This window comes from Ursus americanus, chromosome 18 (assembly GCF_024610735.1).
Source record: "Ursus americanus isolate L20-20 chromosome 18, mUrsAme1.1.p, whole genome shotgun sequence".
NCBI classification, from domain to species: domain Eukaryota; kingdom Metazoa; phylum Chordata; class Mammalia; order Carnivora; family Ursidae; genus Ursus; species Ursus americanus.
In genome coordinates this window covers 7,524,476-7,541,881 of record NC_142144.1, presented here as the reverse complement: position 1 = coordinate 7,541,881, position 17,406 = coordinate 7,524,476, and the positions used below count along the sequence as shown (strand labels likewise).

The 17,406-nt window shown below is 57.8% G+C and overlaps 1 protein-coding gene across 1 annotated transcript; it reads right to left on the bottom strand.

Annotated features, from left to right (window-relative positions):
- Positions 1-1,973: 1,973 nt before the first annotated feature.
- PTGES2 (prostaglandin E synthase 2) lies at positions 1,974-7,272 on the bottom strand. Its single transcript, XM_045771191.2, has 7 exons — positions 6,965-7,272; positions 5,613-5,810; positions 4,874-4,932; positions 4,164-4,313; positions 3,705-3,905; positions 3,244-3,361; positions 1,974-2,601 (listed from the first exon to the last, which is right to left on the bottom strand). Exons 1-7 carry the CDS (start codon positions 7,232-7,234, stop codon positions 2,479-2,481), a joined length of 1,119 nt encoding a protein of 372 aa, XP_045627147.1. The 5' UTR covers positions 7,235-7,272; the 3' UTR covers positions 1,974-2,478.
- Positions 7,273-17,406: the final 10,134 nt, after the last annotated feature.

The following is a 17,406-nucleotide window of genomic DNA, read 5'->3' as shown; positions in this document are numbered from 1 at the left end:
AATCCTCCGGATTCTCGAAGCCCCAGCGGTGGCTTGCCCTCCCCAGGGAGACCTCCCTGACTCCCAGGGCAGAAGGATTTGCTGTTCTCACGACTCCTCTCTTCTTGCTTCCTGGAGCTCTTGACCGTGAGCTTTGGAATCCTGGTTGGGAACAGAGCAGGGAGTGTGTTCTGAGGACAGCAGACCCCACCGGCTGCATAAAACGCCCATCACATGTCAACTGTGCACATCGACTCTGTGCGGTCTTTCCATCTCTGACCACGCCAGCCGGTGAAGGTTAACTGACTTCCAAGGGCTTGCCCAAGGTCACAGCAGGTATTGGCGGGGTTCCCACCTCCGGCCTTCCACCGCCATCAACCACAGGCACATGCCCTGATCTGAGCATAAGGTTCCTGTCTTGGGGCCCTTTCCTACGAGAGGTGTGCCTTTTCCTGCCTGTCCATTTTCAGACCCCTACCTGCTAAACCCATTTTACCGATGCGCAAATGCAAGATGCAATTTTGAAGATGGTCACAAGGTGGCAGCATAAGCCCTTATTTTGCATTCTCTACTGCCCTCTAGTGGTTATGGGAAAATACACCCAGGGGCTGGCCCAGGAACATCTAAGGAAACTGAGGCAGGATTATCCCCTGGGATAATCAGTGAAAGAAGCACGCTCAGTCGGTGTCCCATGGTGGCCTTGGCTTGACCTGTGGCCCGGTTCCTATCCTGCTGAGGCGGGCTCTGGGATCCACAGGCCACCCCAGGTCTCTGGAGTAGAGGCCTGTCTGGACTTAAGGCCTGACTGCAGAAGAACAGCATTCTGGACACGCTGGTGCTGCCCCTGGCCGGGCCGTGGGCTGCGGTGCATCCGTGCCCCGGACACTGCAGCCGTGAAGAGCGAGCCGGCGTGACATGTGCCGACGCGGACAGAAGCCCGTGACTGGAAGGAGAACAAGCAGGTGGCAGACCAGCTCTGCGGGAGACATGGAGGCCGCTGCTTCCGAACCTTAGGCTGTTGGCCTCCAGAGTGCTCACCGGGCCTCTGCCTTATTGAATGTTTGCCATCACAAGGAGCATGAATTATTTTTAGGTTTTAAAAAAATTAATAAAGAGGGGCGCCTGGGTGGCACAGCAGTTAAGCGTCTGCCTTTGGCTCAGGGCGTGATCCCAGCGTTATGGGATCGAGCCCCACATCAGGCTCCTCCGCTATGAGCCTGCTTCTTCCTCTCCCACTCCCCCTGCTTGTGTTCCCTCTCTCGCTGGCTGTCTCTATCTGTGTTAAATAAATAAAATCTTTTAAAAAAATTAATAAAGAAAATAAAAATGTCAGACTCTCCGGAGAGGTCTGGGCGAATGGGATGGCCCAGAGAGGAGTTCAGCCCCCTGGCCACCTGTCAGGCCTCCAGAGGCCGCTGTGCTCTTCATCTATGGGAACGGGGGGAACGGGGCCCCCCCGGCCCTGGGTGCTCTGCTCGGAACGGGGCTCCACTCATAGCCCCCCCCTGCTCAGCTCCCAGAGCTGACTATTCCCTATTCCAGAGTCCCCTACCCAGGCCTGGCGCTGAGGTCCGGGTGCCCACCTGCTTCGGAGGTTCCGGAACCCTGCTCCCCTGGCGTGCAGAGCAGGACTGGAGCCACTCCAGCCCCTGCTCTGAGCTGGGCGTCCTTCTCCACACTTGACCCGCTTCTCGTGCTCAAACCCTCCCCGTTTCCCCTTGAGGTGGAGGTTATCATTATGCCCATTTGGCAGATGAGGACATGGAGACTCAGAGAGGGCGTCACTGCCCAGCGTCCCACAGCCAGTGAGGGGCAGCACTGGGCCCGCACCCTGGGACATCTCAGGCCTCCCTGCTGTTATCCTGTGGGGGTGTCCTTCACCCCAGGCCTGACACCCAGGAAGCACTGGACAAACAGTCGTCACCGCCCGGGCCGGGCGCGGCCTCGTTCTGAAGCCTTGGCTCACCAGCAGTCACACGCAGCACCGCACCACGGCAGCAGCAAACCCTTCCTTTATTGCGAACATGACACACCGTCCCAGGGGCACTTGGGAAGAGCTGGAACCAGGAGCAGCAGGGATGAAACCAATCCTTCATAAACCAGACTATTCCTACTTCCCCAGTCCAGGGCAGGAGCCTGACCCCACTCCCACCCCCAGGGTGTGGACAGAGCAGGCCACGGAGAGTCCCAGAGAACAGCTGAAGCGCAGGGAGGCCCAGGACAGGGGGTCAGGGTGGGTCGGCCACCTGGGGCTGAGGGGTAGCCTTCCGTGCCCCTCAGGGGTGCTGTGAACAGAAATCAGGCCTGGCTTTCATCCCCCAGCATCCCAGGGCCTCAGCAGGCGTCCAGTGCTAGAAGGGAGGGCGCTGGAGGGGTGGGGGAGGGTGAGAGGCAGAAACACCCCGTCCCCCACTGCACAGCATCCAATGCCGACCCAGCGGGCCTGTCCCCGGCAGCTGGCGTCTTCTGCGGTCTCCCACCCCTCCCGGGACACTCAGGTCACTGGGGGGCCTCAGCAATGGCTTTCTCCATCCGCAGGTACCAGGGCTGGATGCGGCTGTGATGCATCAGGTCGTCGAAAGCCTCCAGACCCTCCATCACGCGCAGCACGCCGTATACTGCCTGCGGGAGGGTACAGAGGGGGGTCCAGACCTGCCCGGTCCTCCACCGGTCGTGTGCCCTGGAGCCCGTCACCTCCCCTCTCTGAGAGGGCTCACTACACGGCCAAGTTTGCACTTGGGGCTCTGAGTGAAGTCTGTGGGATTTCTGTGGGTTTTGCCTGCCCTGCACCCACACCCCCTATCTGGACAACAAATCCCACCTCCAGAATTTCCTTTGGGAAAACGTCCTGGCCCACTCTCAGGTCCTGAGATTTGGAGAGGGGACCCCACTACCCAGCTCTAAGACCCAGACCTGGAGACCAACATATTCTACCCCGGCTTGAAGGGCTGCTTCAAGGCTTGGCATTCAAGCCAGACCAACAAGACACTGTCCCAGGACTTTCGCTGGGTGCAAGCGACTCCAAGGGGTTGAGATGCAACAGGTGAGGCTGAGCCCTGATAATACTACTTGGGCCCCTGGATCCAGCTGGGCCTGAAGCCAGCCCCTCCCCTGACCCTGTGACGTGAATGAAGACAGTTCCTTGGAAGGAGCCAGGTGCCTCCAGAGCGGGAGAACTGGGAGATGTCGGTATCGCCTACATGTAGGTTCCGCTACCCAGACAGGCCCCTCAAGTCTGGGCCACCCTGACACCGCCTGACTCACCAGATCGGCCAGGTTCGGCTTCTGGCCCCCCAGGAAGGGCCGGTCTTTACCCACGGCCGCTACCCACTTGTTGGCAGCCTCATAGAGGTCCTCGCGAACATCATCCTGGAGGTGGTGCCTGGTGGGGAAGCGGGAAGTCCGCCGGGGAACTCCAACCCTCCGCCCAGGTGGGGCAAACAGGAAGCCTAGGGGGCCGGGGCTGCTCCCCCGAGGGGCATCACACTTGCAAAACTCAGTTACCGTCTGCGCCAGACAGGGAGGCCGTGGTCAAAGAAGCACAAGAGAACCGACCACAGAGAAAGCAACAGAAGAAGGCACAGAGCAGGCACCCAGGCCAGCCTGCTTCCCCTGGGGTGGCGGAGGCGATTGGGAGTTCTGCCTTCGAGTCCGACCTGGCTTAGACCAGGGCCTTGGGGACAGCAGGCCCCCAGGCACACCCACGCGCACCCCAGCACCGTCACCTGCTCTTGAGCCGCTTGCTGATGAAGTACATGGCCGCCGCACCCAGGTACTTGGCCACGGCCCCCTCCACTGCCCCGAACTTGCCCTCCCTGACGATGTAGTCGAAGGAGGCCAGGGCCTCGGCAGGAGTGCGGTACACGTTGGGGGAGATCAGGTGCACCAGCCAGTCATCCGCCCACTGCCGCCACTTCATCTCTTCCCTGTGGACAAGACGGGGGACAGAGGGCAGGCCAGGCGGGCTGCCGGGGCCTGGGAGGCCAGGGAGCAGGTGCGCTGTTTAGACCACGCAGCGTATGGACGGGAAGCGGAGGCCCGAGCAGCAGTTCCTGAAGGAGACTCAGCCCTGGCCGTGGCCCCAGCCACGCTGCTCCCCTCTCACAGCTGTCTCGCTCAGCCTGTCCCCCTCCGGGAAGACCGTGCCCTTGCCAGCTCCCGGGACCTGCCCCGGCCTCACTTACGTCCTGGCCTCCTTTCCACCATACATGCGCTGGGCCTCCTTCTCATCCAGCATGAGCCAGTACTTGTTGCAGAATTCCGTCACCTCCTTCCCCTGGTCGTTCACAGCCTTCATGGGTGGATAGTAGGTGATGATGTCTTCCAGGGGCTGCCTTTGGGAGACAGCCAGAGTCTCACCCCAGCGAGTTCCTCCCCTGGGAGGCTGAACCCTCGCCTGCTCGGGGTGGGTGTCTACCCGGACCTGACCCAGCTCCGGAGGGGAACCAGGACCAACCCACGAAAGCTTTCCGCCCTCTGTGGGTGTCAGAGGAGGTCCTGCGGCAAGAGGGACTTGGGGCAAACACCAGAAATGCTTCCCTGACAGAGGGAGATGTCCGGAGGACAGGAAGGGGGGTTTCAGAGTAGAATGCCCACCCCGCTCCCCTGCAGGAACCCAGGTGAGGCCTCCCGGGAGATAAAAGGGATGAAATGCAGGGCCAGCCTGGGCCTCTGAGGGGTTCCTCTTTTTTTTTTAAGATTTTATTTATTTATTTGACACAGGGAGACAGCCAGCGAGAGAGGGAACACAAGCAGAGGGAGTGGGAGAGGAAGCACAGGCTTCCAGCAAAGGAGCCTGATGCGGCGCTCGATCCCACAACGCCGGGATCACGCCCTGAGCCAAAGGCAGAAGCTTAACAACTGAGCCACCCAGGCGCCCCCTGGGGTTCCTTACCCCGACACCAGGTAGGTCTTGAGAGCGCTAATGATGACAGAGGAATCGTTCAGTTGTTGCTGGAGGACGAGAGGTTGGTTTAAATTGGGGGAGTGGGTCCTGGAGCCACCAGCAGGATCACCAGGGTTCTTTTCAAATAAACACCCAGGCATGTGAGGAAACTGGCTGGATGGAACCCTGGCATTGTTTGTCCATCGCTGGGGGTTCATCCCCAAAATCGATGCCCATGGAGCTTTCTCTGTCCCACAGAACCTAGTCCCCCCACCCCCCCCCCCAGCCCAGGCCCGCCCTGAGTAAGGGAGACCCAAGTGTGGCTAACGGGAAGGAGGGTACGGGGAGGACCTAAGGTCTGGGCCCTTCCCACTCACCTGCCTGGCGTCCCAGGCACTGAGGGGCAGGGTGGACTCTAGAAGCTACATGCTAGGAGCCAAGCACTGGGCCAAGCATTCCCTACCACCTGAGAGTATGGCCCTCCGTTGATTAATGAAGAAGCAAGCCCAGAGAGGCTAAGTGGCCCCAAATCATGTGAGTGGCAGAGCCCCACCTTGAGCCTGGACCACCCTGATTTCAGAGCTCACACTGTTGTGCTCTCTGGTGCTCTGCCTCCCTTGGGCCCAGCTGGTTCATAATCATTAGCAAGGTCCAAAGAGCCCAAATTGTTCCAGAGTTCCGGAGCAGGGCCGGCCTCGGGGTACTGCAGGACGACCCAGGACATGGGGGGTTGCTCCCTGAGGCTCACCAAGCTCTCTCCTTCCTGGGCCAGCAGGATGGGCACCTTCCTGTAGGAGGAGAACTTGATCTCGGCCCTGCGCACCGGGTTCACTTCTACCACCTGGTAGGGCAGGGCGTGGAAGTCGAGGAAGGCGCGGACCTTGCTGCAGAAGGGACATGTTTTGTACTGGTAGAGGGTCAGCTGCAGGCGGCTGGACAGGGAGAGCTGGGTGGGAAGCAGAGGGAGGGGGGCTTCTGAGGCCTGGTGCCCAGGCCCCACCCCCAAGCAAACTTCTCCCAAGGGAGTCTTCTAGGATGACCCTGAGAACATCAGGAGGAACAGGGGTGGGTGACAGAGAGAAAGGGAGACACAGGGAGGTGGGGAGTAGGCTTGTACAATGGACGGTCCATCCTCAGACGCCCATACAACACCCTCCACAGACAGGAAGTACGGGTAGGATGAATCTTCCAGGCTCTGTTCAACATCAGACACCTCTCCTCTCCCTCCTGTCCCAAGAGGACATCACCCACCCCCCAAGGTGTGCCACCCAAGATGGAGAGCAATTGTTTCAACTTGGAGTGCCCACGCAAACTCTCTCAACCCAAGGGACCCTCTGGGTGAGGGGACAGAGCCCAGCATTTGCCAGAGTGGGGTCTACCTCATATTTCCAAGGGGAGAGGGTTGTATCTGGGCCTCGGGCCTGGATCTGTGAGTTCAGCAGGTGAGCCCCAGGTAAGCTGGCTGCGTATTCACGTTTAAAATCCACAGCGGCTGTCCACATCCCTCACTATTCAGATGGGACACTGAAGCTGGACCACAGGGGTGGGCAGAGAGATACAGAGAACTCCACTCCCCTCCTACCACCCTGTTCTCCTGAGCCCAGGAAAGGGGCACCTGCGCCACCACCTGGCTAGGGTACACCTCCCTGCCCCTCCCTGTTTCAGAGCCTGGAGTCTAAAGGTCATCAGTTCCCTAAAAATACTGACACTAATAAACAGATACCCGACCTAACGATCGGAAGACGGTGGGAGGATTTAGGGTAAGTTTATTACTTTCCAAACAACAAAATGGTTGGAAAGTAATCAACTCTGAAGGAGGCTTTCTTTCCCTTTCTTGTAGTCTCCAAATCTTTCCATTAAAAAGTCTAAAAACGTTAGAAAACGACCTTAAGACCAAGACAACAATTCTAGTTAGCAGGCAAATCTAGTGGCGACCCCACTGCACAGATGAGAACGCTAAGCGGTCAGAGACTTAAAACCAAGTCACCTGTCCAAGGTCACGAACGAACGGAAGAGGTGATACCTGACCCCACCAGAAGTCCCGAAGTTCGGCGCTCACCCCAGGACTCCTACCCGCGGCTCGGTGCGGCCTGGGCTTACCTGCGCGGCAGAGCGCTGGGCGCGGAGGTCCTGGGCGCGCAGGTGCCACCGCGCGGTGTGGTACAGCCCCAGGACGCCCCCCAAGGCCAGCGCCGCCGCCCCCAGCAGCCGCGGGCTCCCCTGGCGGGCGGTGGCCGTGGGGCCCGAACCTCCAGCCGCTCCCGCGAAGCCGGCCCGACTCTGAGCGGAGAGTCCAGAAGGGAGGCGACCGCCCAGCCTCCAGGCCAGAGTGTGCCCGACCGGCCACAGCGTCCGCGCAGCCTGGGCCATGTTCGCTCCGCCGGCGCCGCGGGCGGGCGCGCGAAACGAAGAAGGCCGGGGTTCAGGTTCCCCTTAAAGGGGCGGGTCTCCATCTCCGAAGGGTTGCTAGGGGTGACACTGACGCCGAGCCGGGGAAGAACAGCCCTGGAGGCACTGGGCTTGCGTCCCGGGCGCCCGGTTTCCACGCACCCATCAGAGCAGCAGAAACACATTCTGGGATGTCTGCGAGTCGCTAAATGCCCGGCTTCTGAACATGACCTATAACCATTCTCAGTGGTGACCCGGCGGCGAATGCAGGAACTCGCCGCATGGCCTTTGGGTCCCAGCGTCGTCCGGAATGTGTGGTTATTAACTTCTATCTCATGCAACTAATCGAAAGAGATTGAGCCCTTCAGAGCGTCAGAAAAAGGGTCACAGCATCGGGTCCAGTAGGGCCGCGGAAACAGCCGGACCACACCTGGTGTCGACGACTCGGGATCTTTGTGCCCTCCCGCGCCGCTGCACTGTTTCGTCTGTGTCACGAACCATAAAATTTTCCATACACACATGGGGCCTTAGACACCACGTGTCTCAGATTTCGCTCACGCGGAGGCGCCGACTCGCTGACCCGCAGATGTCCAGCGACAGGATGGGCAGAGTGGAGGTGCCAGGCTGTTCCGCCCCTCTGCCGGGCTTGCTCGCCGTAGCTGAGGGCCCAGGCCCCCAACACCTAGGCTTCTCGGCGGGCAGCCCCGAATGGCCCCTCCCGGAGGCTGAAAAAGGAGCTGGGCTCGGGTAGTAGGCGGAGATCCAAAGACGGATCAGGTTGTGGGCGGGGAGAGGCGGAGTCTGACGGCGGGGCGGGGACAGAGCTGCGATCGCGGGAGAGAGCGCGAGAGCTGGGCTGTGGTAAGGGCAGAAATCCGGCGTGGCGGGCGGAGCCTGACGGAGTGGGGGCGGGGCTTGCGTCCGGCGGACCCGGCTGTCCGGTGGCCTTCCTCCTCCCGGTTCCACTCTGCGCGCCCCACGTTCCGTCCGCCGCCCGGCGCCAGCTGTCAGTGCGACGGTCGCCGCGTTCGGGCGCCTGAGCCCGCAATGTCGGGCCCCAACGGGGACCTGGGCATGCCGGTGGAGGCGGACGCGGAAGGCGAGGACGACGAAGCAGGTGGCCCAGGGTGGCTGCTGAAGCGACCTTTGCTTTCTCAGGGCTGCCCTCCTGGGAAGGGGAAGCGGGGCTGGGCTGGGGGCGTGGAAGGGACCGCGGAGCCCTCCCACCCCTCGTCCTTGGGTGGGTTGCGGCTGCAGGCGCCGGCGGGGGGGTTCAGGGCGAGCACCTGCGAGTGGGTCCTTGGAAACCGCAGCACCGGACAACTGCGGGTAACCAGCCCCGTTTTACAGATGGGGAAACTGAGACCGCTTCAGGATCGCTCGCCCTTTTGGCATTTGCTCCAGCTACTCCTGCAGCTTCTGTGGAGACGGAGGCTCCTGAGGGGGTGGGGCGGGTGGGCCGTCTTGACTTAGCAGGAGGCTTTTTTGGGTGGGCGAACCCGCCCTGCTGAGTCAGCATCTCCAGCCTCTTTTGCTGGTGTGACCCGGAGCCTGCGTGAATGTGACCTGCTTACAGAGCAGCCTGTTGCCTGCACAGCACTGCGGGGGGTGGGGGTAGAGGTCGAAGGGAGGGATATGGAGAGAGAACCATCACCTGTTTTTCACCTTTTCCAGCCTGTTACATAACTGTAAAACAAGAAAAATGTTTAGTATCTCCTGCATTGAGATGTGTCAGGATTTGGGGGGAATGGGGAGAGGCTGAAGGCTAGAGAGGCTTGTGCCGTAGGGACTCTGGTTTCTTGAGCACCTCGCAGCTGCTCCACCTTTACCAAATACAGAATGGAAACCCAACGACCAGCACTTCCACCAAAATACTTGGCAGAATTTTCCTTTGGTCCTCTTGGTCAAGATTAGGCAGGATATTCAGGCAGGCTCTCTGCTCATGGTCCCTACACTGCTGCTTTCTTCATTCCAGCCAGGGGCCTCCTGTTTCTGGCCAGCCTTGAGCAAAGAGCCCTGCTTAATGCCCAGGGGACCTCAGCTTTTGGCTTTATTTTCCTATTTAGCTTTGTTTCTATTTTGTTAATTTCTGCTCATCATGTTCTCATTCTATTTTCTTTGCATTTATTTTATGGTTCCTTTTCTAACCCTTTACTCAGGACATTTTGCTCATGCCTTTGCAGCCTTTCCCTAGTCTAAAGCACACACTCGAGTCCTCATGTGCCTTGCTGGTGAGCCCCGCCAGGTGTTCAACATCTGCTTAACGCAACATCTGGTTGTCTGGCAGAGGGAGCGCTCTTCAAAATGTCCAGGCTGCTGTTCAGCCAAGACTGCTTTTTTTTTTTTTTTAAGATTTTCTTTATTCATTTGAGAGAGAGGGAGAGGGAGAAGCAGACTCCCCACTGAACAGAGATCCCAACGTGGGCCTCGATCCCAGGACCTTGAGATCGCGACCTGAGCCACCCAGGCGCCCCACAAGATTGCTTTGCTTTTCAAATAGATCCTGCTCAAGATCCACCCTGGCTACAGGGAGACCACAGGAAGACCAGTCACGCCTCCTTGCCCACCCTTGTGGGGCAGCTCTCCAGCAGGGGCTGAGCCAGCCGGCCCCTTGACTTTTCTTGGCAATAGGCTGATTCTAGTCCATAATCTCCAAGGTTCAGAGTCAGCCCTCCACCTTCCCCATGACTCTAAAATTGGCTTCCCTGGGCAGGAGCTGGAGGAAGCAGCTCCCTCCCCACTCTGCTCCTACTGGGGATCATTCACAGATAGAAGGGGAGAGGCTCTGGTCAGGGAAGGGAAGGACCCCAAGGCCCCTGAATACTTGGCAAGGCCCTTGTCCCCCTGCTTCTAATACTCACGGCACAGCCCGCCCCTTTCAAGGGAACACTTGATCTGTACTTGGGAGCCTGTGGGGACCCTTAGCCGTGCAAGAAGGGGAGCATCGTGAGGCAGGACAAGGAGGAGACACCAGGAGAAGGCCAAGGCCCCCACACTGCAGCGACGGCACCTTGCGGGGTGCCCTATCCGGGACAGAGCAGAGCTCTGAAGCCCCTTCCGTGGGGAGGCTAGGAGCTCTCTGATCAGCCCAGCTGCCACACAGGCCAGGCCACCCCGGGCCCTGGGCCCCTCCTGAAATGAACCCAAGTCGGTTTATGAGCAGATCTGTGGTGTGGAGCACACAACAGGTGGGGCCTGGGGTGTGGGAAGAAAGGCTCTGTATGAATCCAGGGGACTATGGCAGACTGAAAAATGCCCCCCTGAAAGATATAGTTCCTGGAACCTGTAAATACAACTTTATTTGGAAAAAGAGTTTTTGCAGATGTGATTAAGTTAAAATTTTTTGTCTTTATTACTACTTTTAAACATCCTCATGGTTAATGTACTAATGTCTGATTTTCAAAGTGTATAAATTAAACGTGTATGTTACTCTCTTCAAAAGCAAACAAGTTATTTTTTTTCTTGGTATGGCCCAGATTTTTTTCCTTTCTTGAAGATTGACAGCATTCTAATTCCTGATTCATAATCTGATGCAGAGTGCTTTCGGTTTTCAATTTTTTTTTTTTTTTTTAAGATTTGATTTATTTGACAGAGAGAGAGCTTCGAGCACAAGCAGGGGGATCGTCAGGCAGAGTTAGAGGGAGAAGCAGGCTCCCCGCAGAGCAGGGAGCCCAATGCGGAGCTTGATCCTGGGACCTTGGGATCATGACCCAAGCCGAAGGCAGACGCTTAACCGACTGAGCCACCCAGGCGCCCCCGGTTTTCAAATTTCTAAGAGAAGAAGAAAAGTATTCTCACAGCTCACCAGTTTAATAGTAGAAGGCAAATATTCAAAACTAACGGTTGGTCTTTCTCTTCATTTTCTTCTGCTTTTTTCTGACCTTTCTTTGCCTCTTGTTAATGAGCCTTTTAAACGAGTTGGGATTTTGACAGGAGGCGGTCATCCTAGATTCTCGGGGTGGGCTGTGCGAGCCATCACGAGCGTGCGCATTAGAGAGGCGAGTGAGATCACACACACGGGAGAAGGGGATGTGAAGACAGGCAGATGTCAGCGCAGTGGGGCCACAAGCCAAAGAATGCCAACAGCCACTAGAGGCTGGAAGAGGCGAGAAACAATCACGGAGAGCGCGTCTGAAGGGAGTGTGGCCTTGCCCACACCTTGATTTTAGCCCAGGGAATTGGTTTTTGACTTCTGGCCTTCAGAATGTGTGTGTGTGTGTGTGTGTGTGTGTGTGTGTGTGTGTGTGTGTGTAAGCTTTTATTTATTTATTTGACAGAGCACAAGCAGAGCAGAGGGAGTGTCAGGGAGAGGGAGAACCAGGCTCCCCACTGAGCAAGGAGCCCGATGGATGGGGGGGGGGGCGGAGGAGTCTCGATCCCGGGACCCTGGGATCATGACATGAGCCGAAGGCAGACACTTAACCGACTGAGCCCCCCCAGGGCTCCCCAGAATGTGTTAAGCCAAAAAGTTTGTGGTGATTTATTGCAGCAATTTGGTGATTTGGGAAATAATCAGCCTACCCAGAAGATGGTAAAAGAGGGTGCTCTGGAGAGAAGGTCAAGGGTACTGCTTAGCAGGGGACCTAAGGATGTGGTGGAAGACGTGACCCAAGAAAGGGGTCTCCAGGGGGTGGGGGGGAGGCGGCCCAGGATGGTGAGATCCAGCGGTGTGGGGAGGCCGCTATCTCTGTCTAGAACAGGGTACCGCAGACAAATGGCTTATAAACAACAGAAATTGATTTCTCACGTGCATCATAGGGAATATAGTCCGTGATACTGCGCGTGACAGAAGATAGCTACACTTGGGGGGGGGTGAAGCATAACTAGAAGTTGAATCACTCTGTTGTACACCCGAAATTCATGTGACATTGTGTGCCAACTATACTCAAATAAAAAAATTTGTTTTAATTTATTTCTCACAGTTCTGGAGGCTGGGAAGTCCAAGGTCAAGGCGCTGGCAGATTCAGTGTCCAGTGAGCACCCGATTCCTGGTTCATAGGTGGCTGCCTTCTCCCTGTCCTCGCATGGTGGGAGGGGTGAGGGAGGTCTCCAGCGTCCCTTATAAAGGCACTAATCCCATTCATGAGGGCTGCTCCCTCATTATCTAATCACCTCCCCAAGTCCCCCTCCTCCAAATACCACTGCATCGCGGATTAGCTTTCAACATAGGAATTGGAGGGGTGGGGATGACACAAGCATTCAGTCCAGGACTCAAGGACCCAGGTGTATGGGCAGAGAACAAGGAGCCATGGGACAGTCCAGTCCCAGCAGACCCGGCTGAGCAATTAAGGGAGGGATACTTGCAGGTACACTGACCTGGGAGGGAGGCCAGTGTCCACCCGAGACCTGCAGGACCTGGGCCCAGAGAGAGGCACCCAGACCTGTGCCCTATATCCTCTGGTCTCTGCGGAGGTTTGGTACATGTCCTCAGCATTTCCTCCGCCCCCCGCACCAGCCTCCTGGCCCCTCACCCCACTCTCCACTGATCCAAGTTGGCCCCTTCTTCTTAGGAAGCTGGACACGCTCTCCCTTTGGGCCCTGACCTTGTCCTTTGCCTGTCACAGCCTGTCTCGTGACCCCCTCCCCCCAGAGGGAAAGGTTTGGCCACAGACCCTACCCCTTGTGAAATGAGCACGGAGTGCGAGGAGGAGCCACTGTGACCCTGACCTTCCTCAACCTGGGATGAATGGGGAGGGGCAGAAGGGCTGCAGCCCTACCCCCTGAGCTCCCAGGAGGACCTCGAAGGAGCCTGAGTACCTCTCAGACATTTTTACTCTTTTTACCCTTCCAGAACCCATTCCCCTCTCCCCTGGGCTGGGCACTCTCCTGGTGGGTCCTGGGCTCTCGGGGTACAAAGGAGAATCAGCCTTTTGGGAGAGCCAGACTCTCTTCTCACACAAGCCCACCTTGGATGGTGTCCCGCAGAGGCTCAGCCAAGGGCCTGGCAGGCAGGGTACATGGGGGTGACCCAGGAGTGGCCAAGATGGAGATGCTCTTTTCTGGGATGCTCGGGGCTGCAGCCCAAGAGGAAGGGTGCAGAGCCGGGAGGAGCCAGGTCTTGGCCAGCTCCAGGACCCTGCCAGGCAGACGTACCTCCTGCCCAGCTCCACGGGAGCCCAGTGTCTACCCCACCCCCACCCCAGATGCCTGGTGCCCATTGCAGAGCCTGTCCAGAGCAGGGGCCTCCAGTCCCCACTGTGGTCATCATGGACCCTCTAGCCTGCATGGGACTCCAGGCCCCAGAGTGAAAGGCAGGAGCACCCAGCTAGGAGGCATGCTTGGGCTGGGTACGTGAGGGCCAGACTGAGGAGACAACCCCGGGCCCGGACCTCATATGGCGGGGGCCTGCTGCCCCCTGCCCAGTGGGCCCAAAGGACCTTTGCAGAGGGAGGAACCCAGTGGGTGTTTGTGGGAGGTGGAGGGAGCTGCCTTTCAGAGCTTTTCCATAGGCAGGGACCCCACCAGGTGGAAGGGACAGGAGCCAGGAGATCCTTGAGGCTCCCTGGTGAGCCCTAGCATGACACATGGGGCCTGGGCGTTGGAACACTGCTTCTGGAAACTTGAAACTCAAGCCAAGGCCCTGGAGGAGCAGGCCTTCCACCTCCAGGGTGTTTGGACCCGCAGTGGCCAAGGAGGGCTCATCTCTGGACACCAAGAGTTCCTGTGGCCATGATTGTTCCCCTGGGGGCATCTCCCCAGCACTCAGGGGACCATGGTGTGGACCTTCTGTTTGGACTCTGGCCAACTCCAAGGGCTCTAGGGTAGACGGGACCCTGAAGGCCACATTGCTCACTCATGTGAGTCCACGACACGGCACACAGAATCCTTGGGGCCAAGTCCCTCCTGGGAAGAGCCGGGGCTGGGCCTTCCAAGTCCTGCTCTGGGTCTCTGGAGAGATGGCAGAAAAGAAAAGTCACCCGCACCTGTGTTTCTCTGTGGTGGGAAGCCAGGAGAACTCCCCCACTGTCCCAGAGTGCTGAATCTCAGCTTGCATGAAGTGGGTGTAGGTCTTGAGCTGACCACCCCCACCCCCAAGCCCTGCAGGACTCCTCCCTTCCTAAGGCCCAATGCAGCGGGCCCATCCAGCTGGTCCCGCCCCCCCAGCCCCAACAAGCCCAGCACCCACATCTTGTTGGCTGGGATTGGCCACAGCTTGGCCTCATCTCTGCCCGGGCTGTGGCCATGACCATCCTTGGATCCCCACGAAGTATGCCTGGGACCCTGCTGAGCCTCAAATCCGTGCACAGGCTTCGTCCCCTTCACTCTTACCCCTCCCTCGGCTCCTGGGCTGGGCCCCAGAGGGGAGAGGCAGCCGGGAAGGATGGGGCGATGAGCCGGCCATCACCGGTTGTCAGCTGAGGCCGAGCCACACAGAGATAAGAACAGACAGATAAGGCCGGTGGAACTGAGACAAGCCTGGAGCCGGCATCAAGAGAAGACTGGGTTTGCTCAGAAGCTCCGAGATGGCCTCAGGTAGAGACACCGCCCTCCTGTGTGCCTTGCCTCTGGGAACACAAATTCAGCTGAGTAATTTAAAACATCAAATTGGATTTATTGAATAACTCATGATTCAGGCAGCTTCCCATCTAGCAAACAGAATGGAGCTTTGTTGAGCTGCAGAAAAGGAAAGGCAGAGAAGGAACAGAAAAAAGGAAACTATTATCAAAGAATCCATTGTTTTAGGCAAGGTCACCCTCCTAAGGGAAATGGAAGGGGTCGCTCAGTAAATTTCATGGTGCTGACCCAGAAATTTCATGTGGACTGGTCGAAGGTTACATGTGGGGGCAACCAGGGGGCTGAAACGACAGTTGGCTTAGGCGTTAGGTCTTGGCTTGCTGATGCAGGGCCCTTAGCATAATTGAATCCATTTTGGGCCTATGGTTTTCAATACCTCACAGCACCTGCAATGCAGCTGTCTTTACAGAGGGGAAAACTGTCAGGGGTGGGGTGGGCAAGGGTGGACAAAACCTCAAGGAGCCAGGATTCAACCAGGGGCCCCTGAGCCTGGCCTTCTCCCTTCTTGCAACTGGCCCTGGTTTTCTTAGGCTGCAGACCTGGCCCTAACCCCTCCTCACTTCATACCCAGGTGAGCAGGGGTATGAATTCATAGCAAAGGAGCATTGGCCACTCTACCTCATGACTTTTCAAGTCTAGAATATTCTGTCCAGTGACAGAAAGGCACTGCCTCTCCCTAGTTAGGGGCACTGCTCCCTCCTTACTGGGCCTCCATCTGTCAGTCTCCCCCTCCCTCCTATCCAGCCCTCATTGCAAACTCAAAGATACCTTTTAAGGTCAAAGAGAGGAGCAGGGGTGGAGTTCCTGGGGTTGTGAGCGGGGGATGAGAGGGGTGAGTGGGGATGAGAGGGGTGAGAGGTGGCCACTGGGCCTTCAGAGGGCAGGGGGGCTTTGGTGGCAACATCATTCCCTCGAAGATTTGCTCATCCTCACTTCCTGCTCTTTCATCACCCTGACAGGCCTGAGAGGGCAGGGGTCCTGTGGGGCGCTTTCTGGCATCAGGGAGGTAGAGGCTGCCCCAACCCCCCCATCTCAGGACCCCCAGAGTCCCTTCTCTCAGGGTCCACCACCCAAAGCCCAGACTAGCGGAGCTGGTTCCCCTGTAGCAGGTAGAAGAGCCAATGAGGCCCCGGAAGACATCTGAGGGCAGTGAGCCCTCAGTTCCGCCTCAGGTCAGGGGGCTCTCAGACCAGGGGCTGGGACCCTTCACTGCCTCCCATGGACAACCAGGCTCCCATGAGGAAATTGCTTCCCTCCGGGACAAAGCTGGGATCAGCCATGACAGAAACACTTCTGGGGAGCCAGGCCTAGGCCGCTGGGCTCCACAGCCGGAGATGCCAGATGGGGTCAATGCTCTCTCAAGGATGAGGCCGAGTCCTTGCATTCACTGTGACCCAAAGTACCTGATGTCCAGAGCAGCAGGGTAGAGAGCCCCCCTTTGGGCCCCAGCCCCCCAGCCCTCTTCACTCAGTGCAGGGGCATATCCCTCATTGTCCTCCCACCAGGATGGAGGTTGGACTGCAGTCTCAGAGCTCTGCTTTGTCAAGCTGTCTCATTTGCGGCTGGCAGGCCCCGCTGGGGTCTCTGCCCACTGGGCCCACGGGAGGGGCCAAGTCCCTTAGGGATCAGCTGAGGTCTGGGTCCACCCCTGCCAGTGGCACGTGGAGGAGGGGAGGGGCAGACTCACTGTGGGAACACTGCCCAGTAGGCCTTCACTGGGGGACGGGTATCTCACCCTGGGCCAGGGCCTGGTGTGGGGTCCCTGGGGGAGCCAGGATCTGGGCTCCATGAGCGAAGGGTACATACGGTGTCCTTCCCTGCCAGGAAGGTCCACTTTCAGCTGCTTCCCCTTCCCTGGAGGGGAACCAGAAAGTAGTAATGGGGTTTTGCAGTTAAGTGAGGTCTGGAACTGATGACCAAGAAAGAATTCTTGAGAGTCTTTAGTGCAAAACGGTGGTTTATTAAAGCACGGGGACAGGACCCGTGGGCAGAAAGAGCTAGTGCACCGGGGTTTTGATCGGGTGGCTGATTATGTACTTGGGAGTTGGGGGAGGTAAGGAAAAGGGAGGTTTCCAAAGGATTTTCATATGTTAAAGAAGACTGGACTCACTGGATACAGGCCTTGCCATTGTCAAGGTTGTTTTTCCCTCCAGGAAGGCATTAACCTAAGATAGTTGGGAGCTTCCTAGAGGGACATTACACTCTGCCTGCTTCAAGTATCTGTCAATGGGCTGCAGGTTATAAGGACATTTTTTTTTTAAGATTTTATTTATCTATTTGACAGAGAGAGAGACAGCCAGCGAGAGAGGGAACACAGGCAGGGGGAGTGGGAGAGGAAGAAGCAGGCTCCCAGCGGAGGAGCTCGATGCGGGGCTCGATCCTAGGACCCCGGGATCACACCCTGAGCCGAAGGCAAATGCTTAACAACTGAGCCACCCAGGTGCCCCAGGACATTTTTTTTTTAAGATTTTATTTATTTATTTATTTGAGAGAGAGAGAGAACAAGAGCAAAAGCCAGAGGAGCAGCAGAGGGAGAGGGAGAAGCAGGATCCCCGCTGAGCAGGGAGCCCGACGCAATGCTTGATGCCGGGCTGGATCCCAGGACTCCTGGATCATGACTTGATCCAAAGGCAGACACT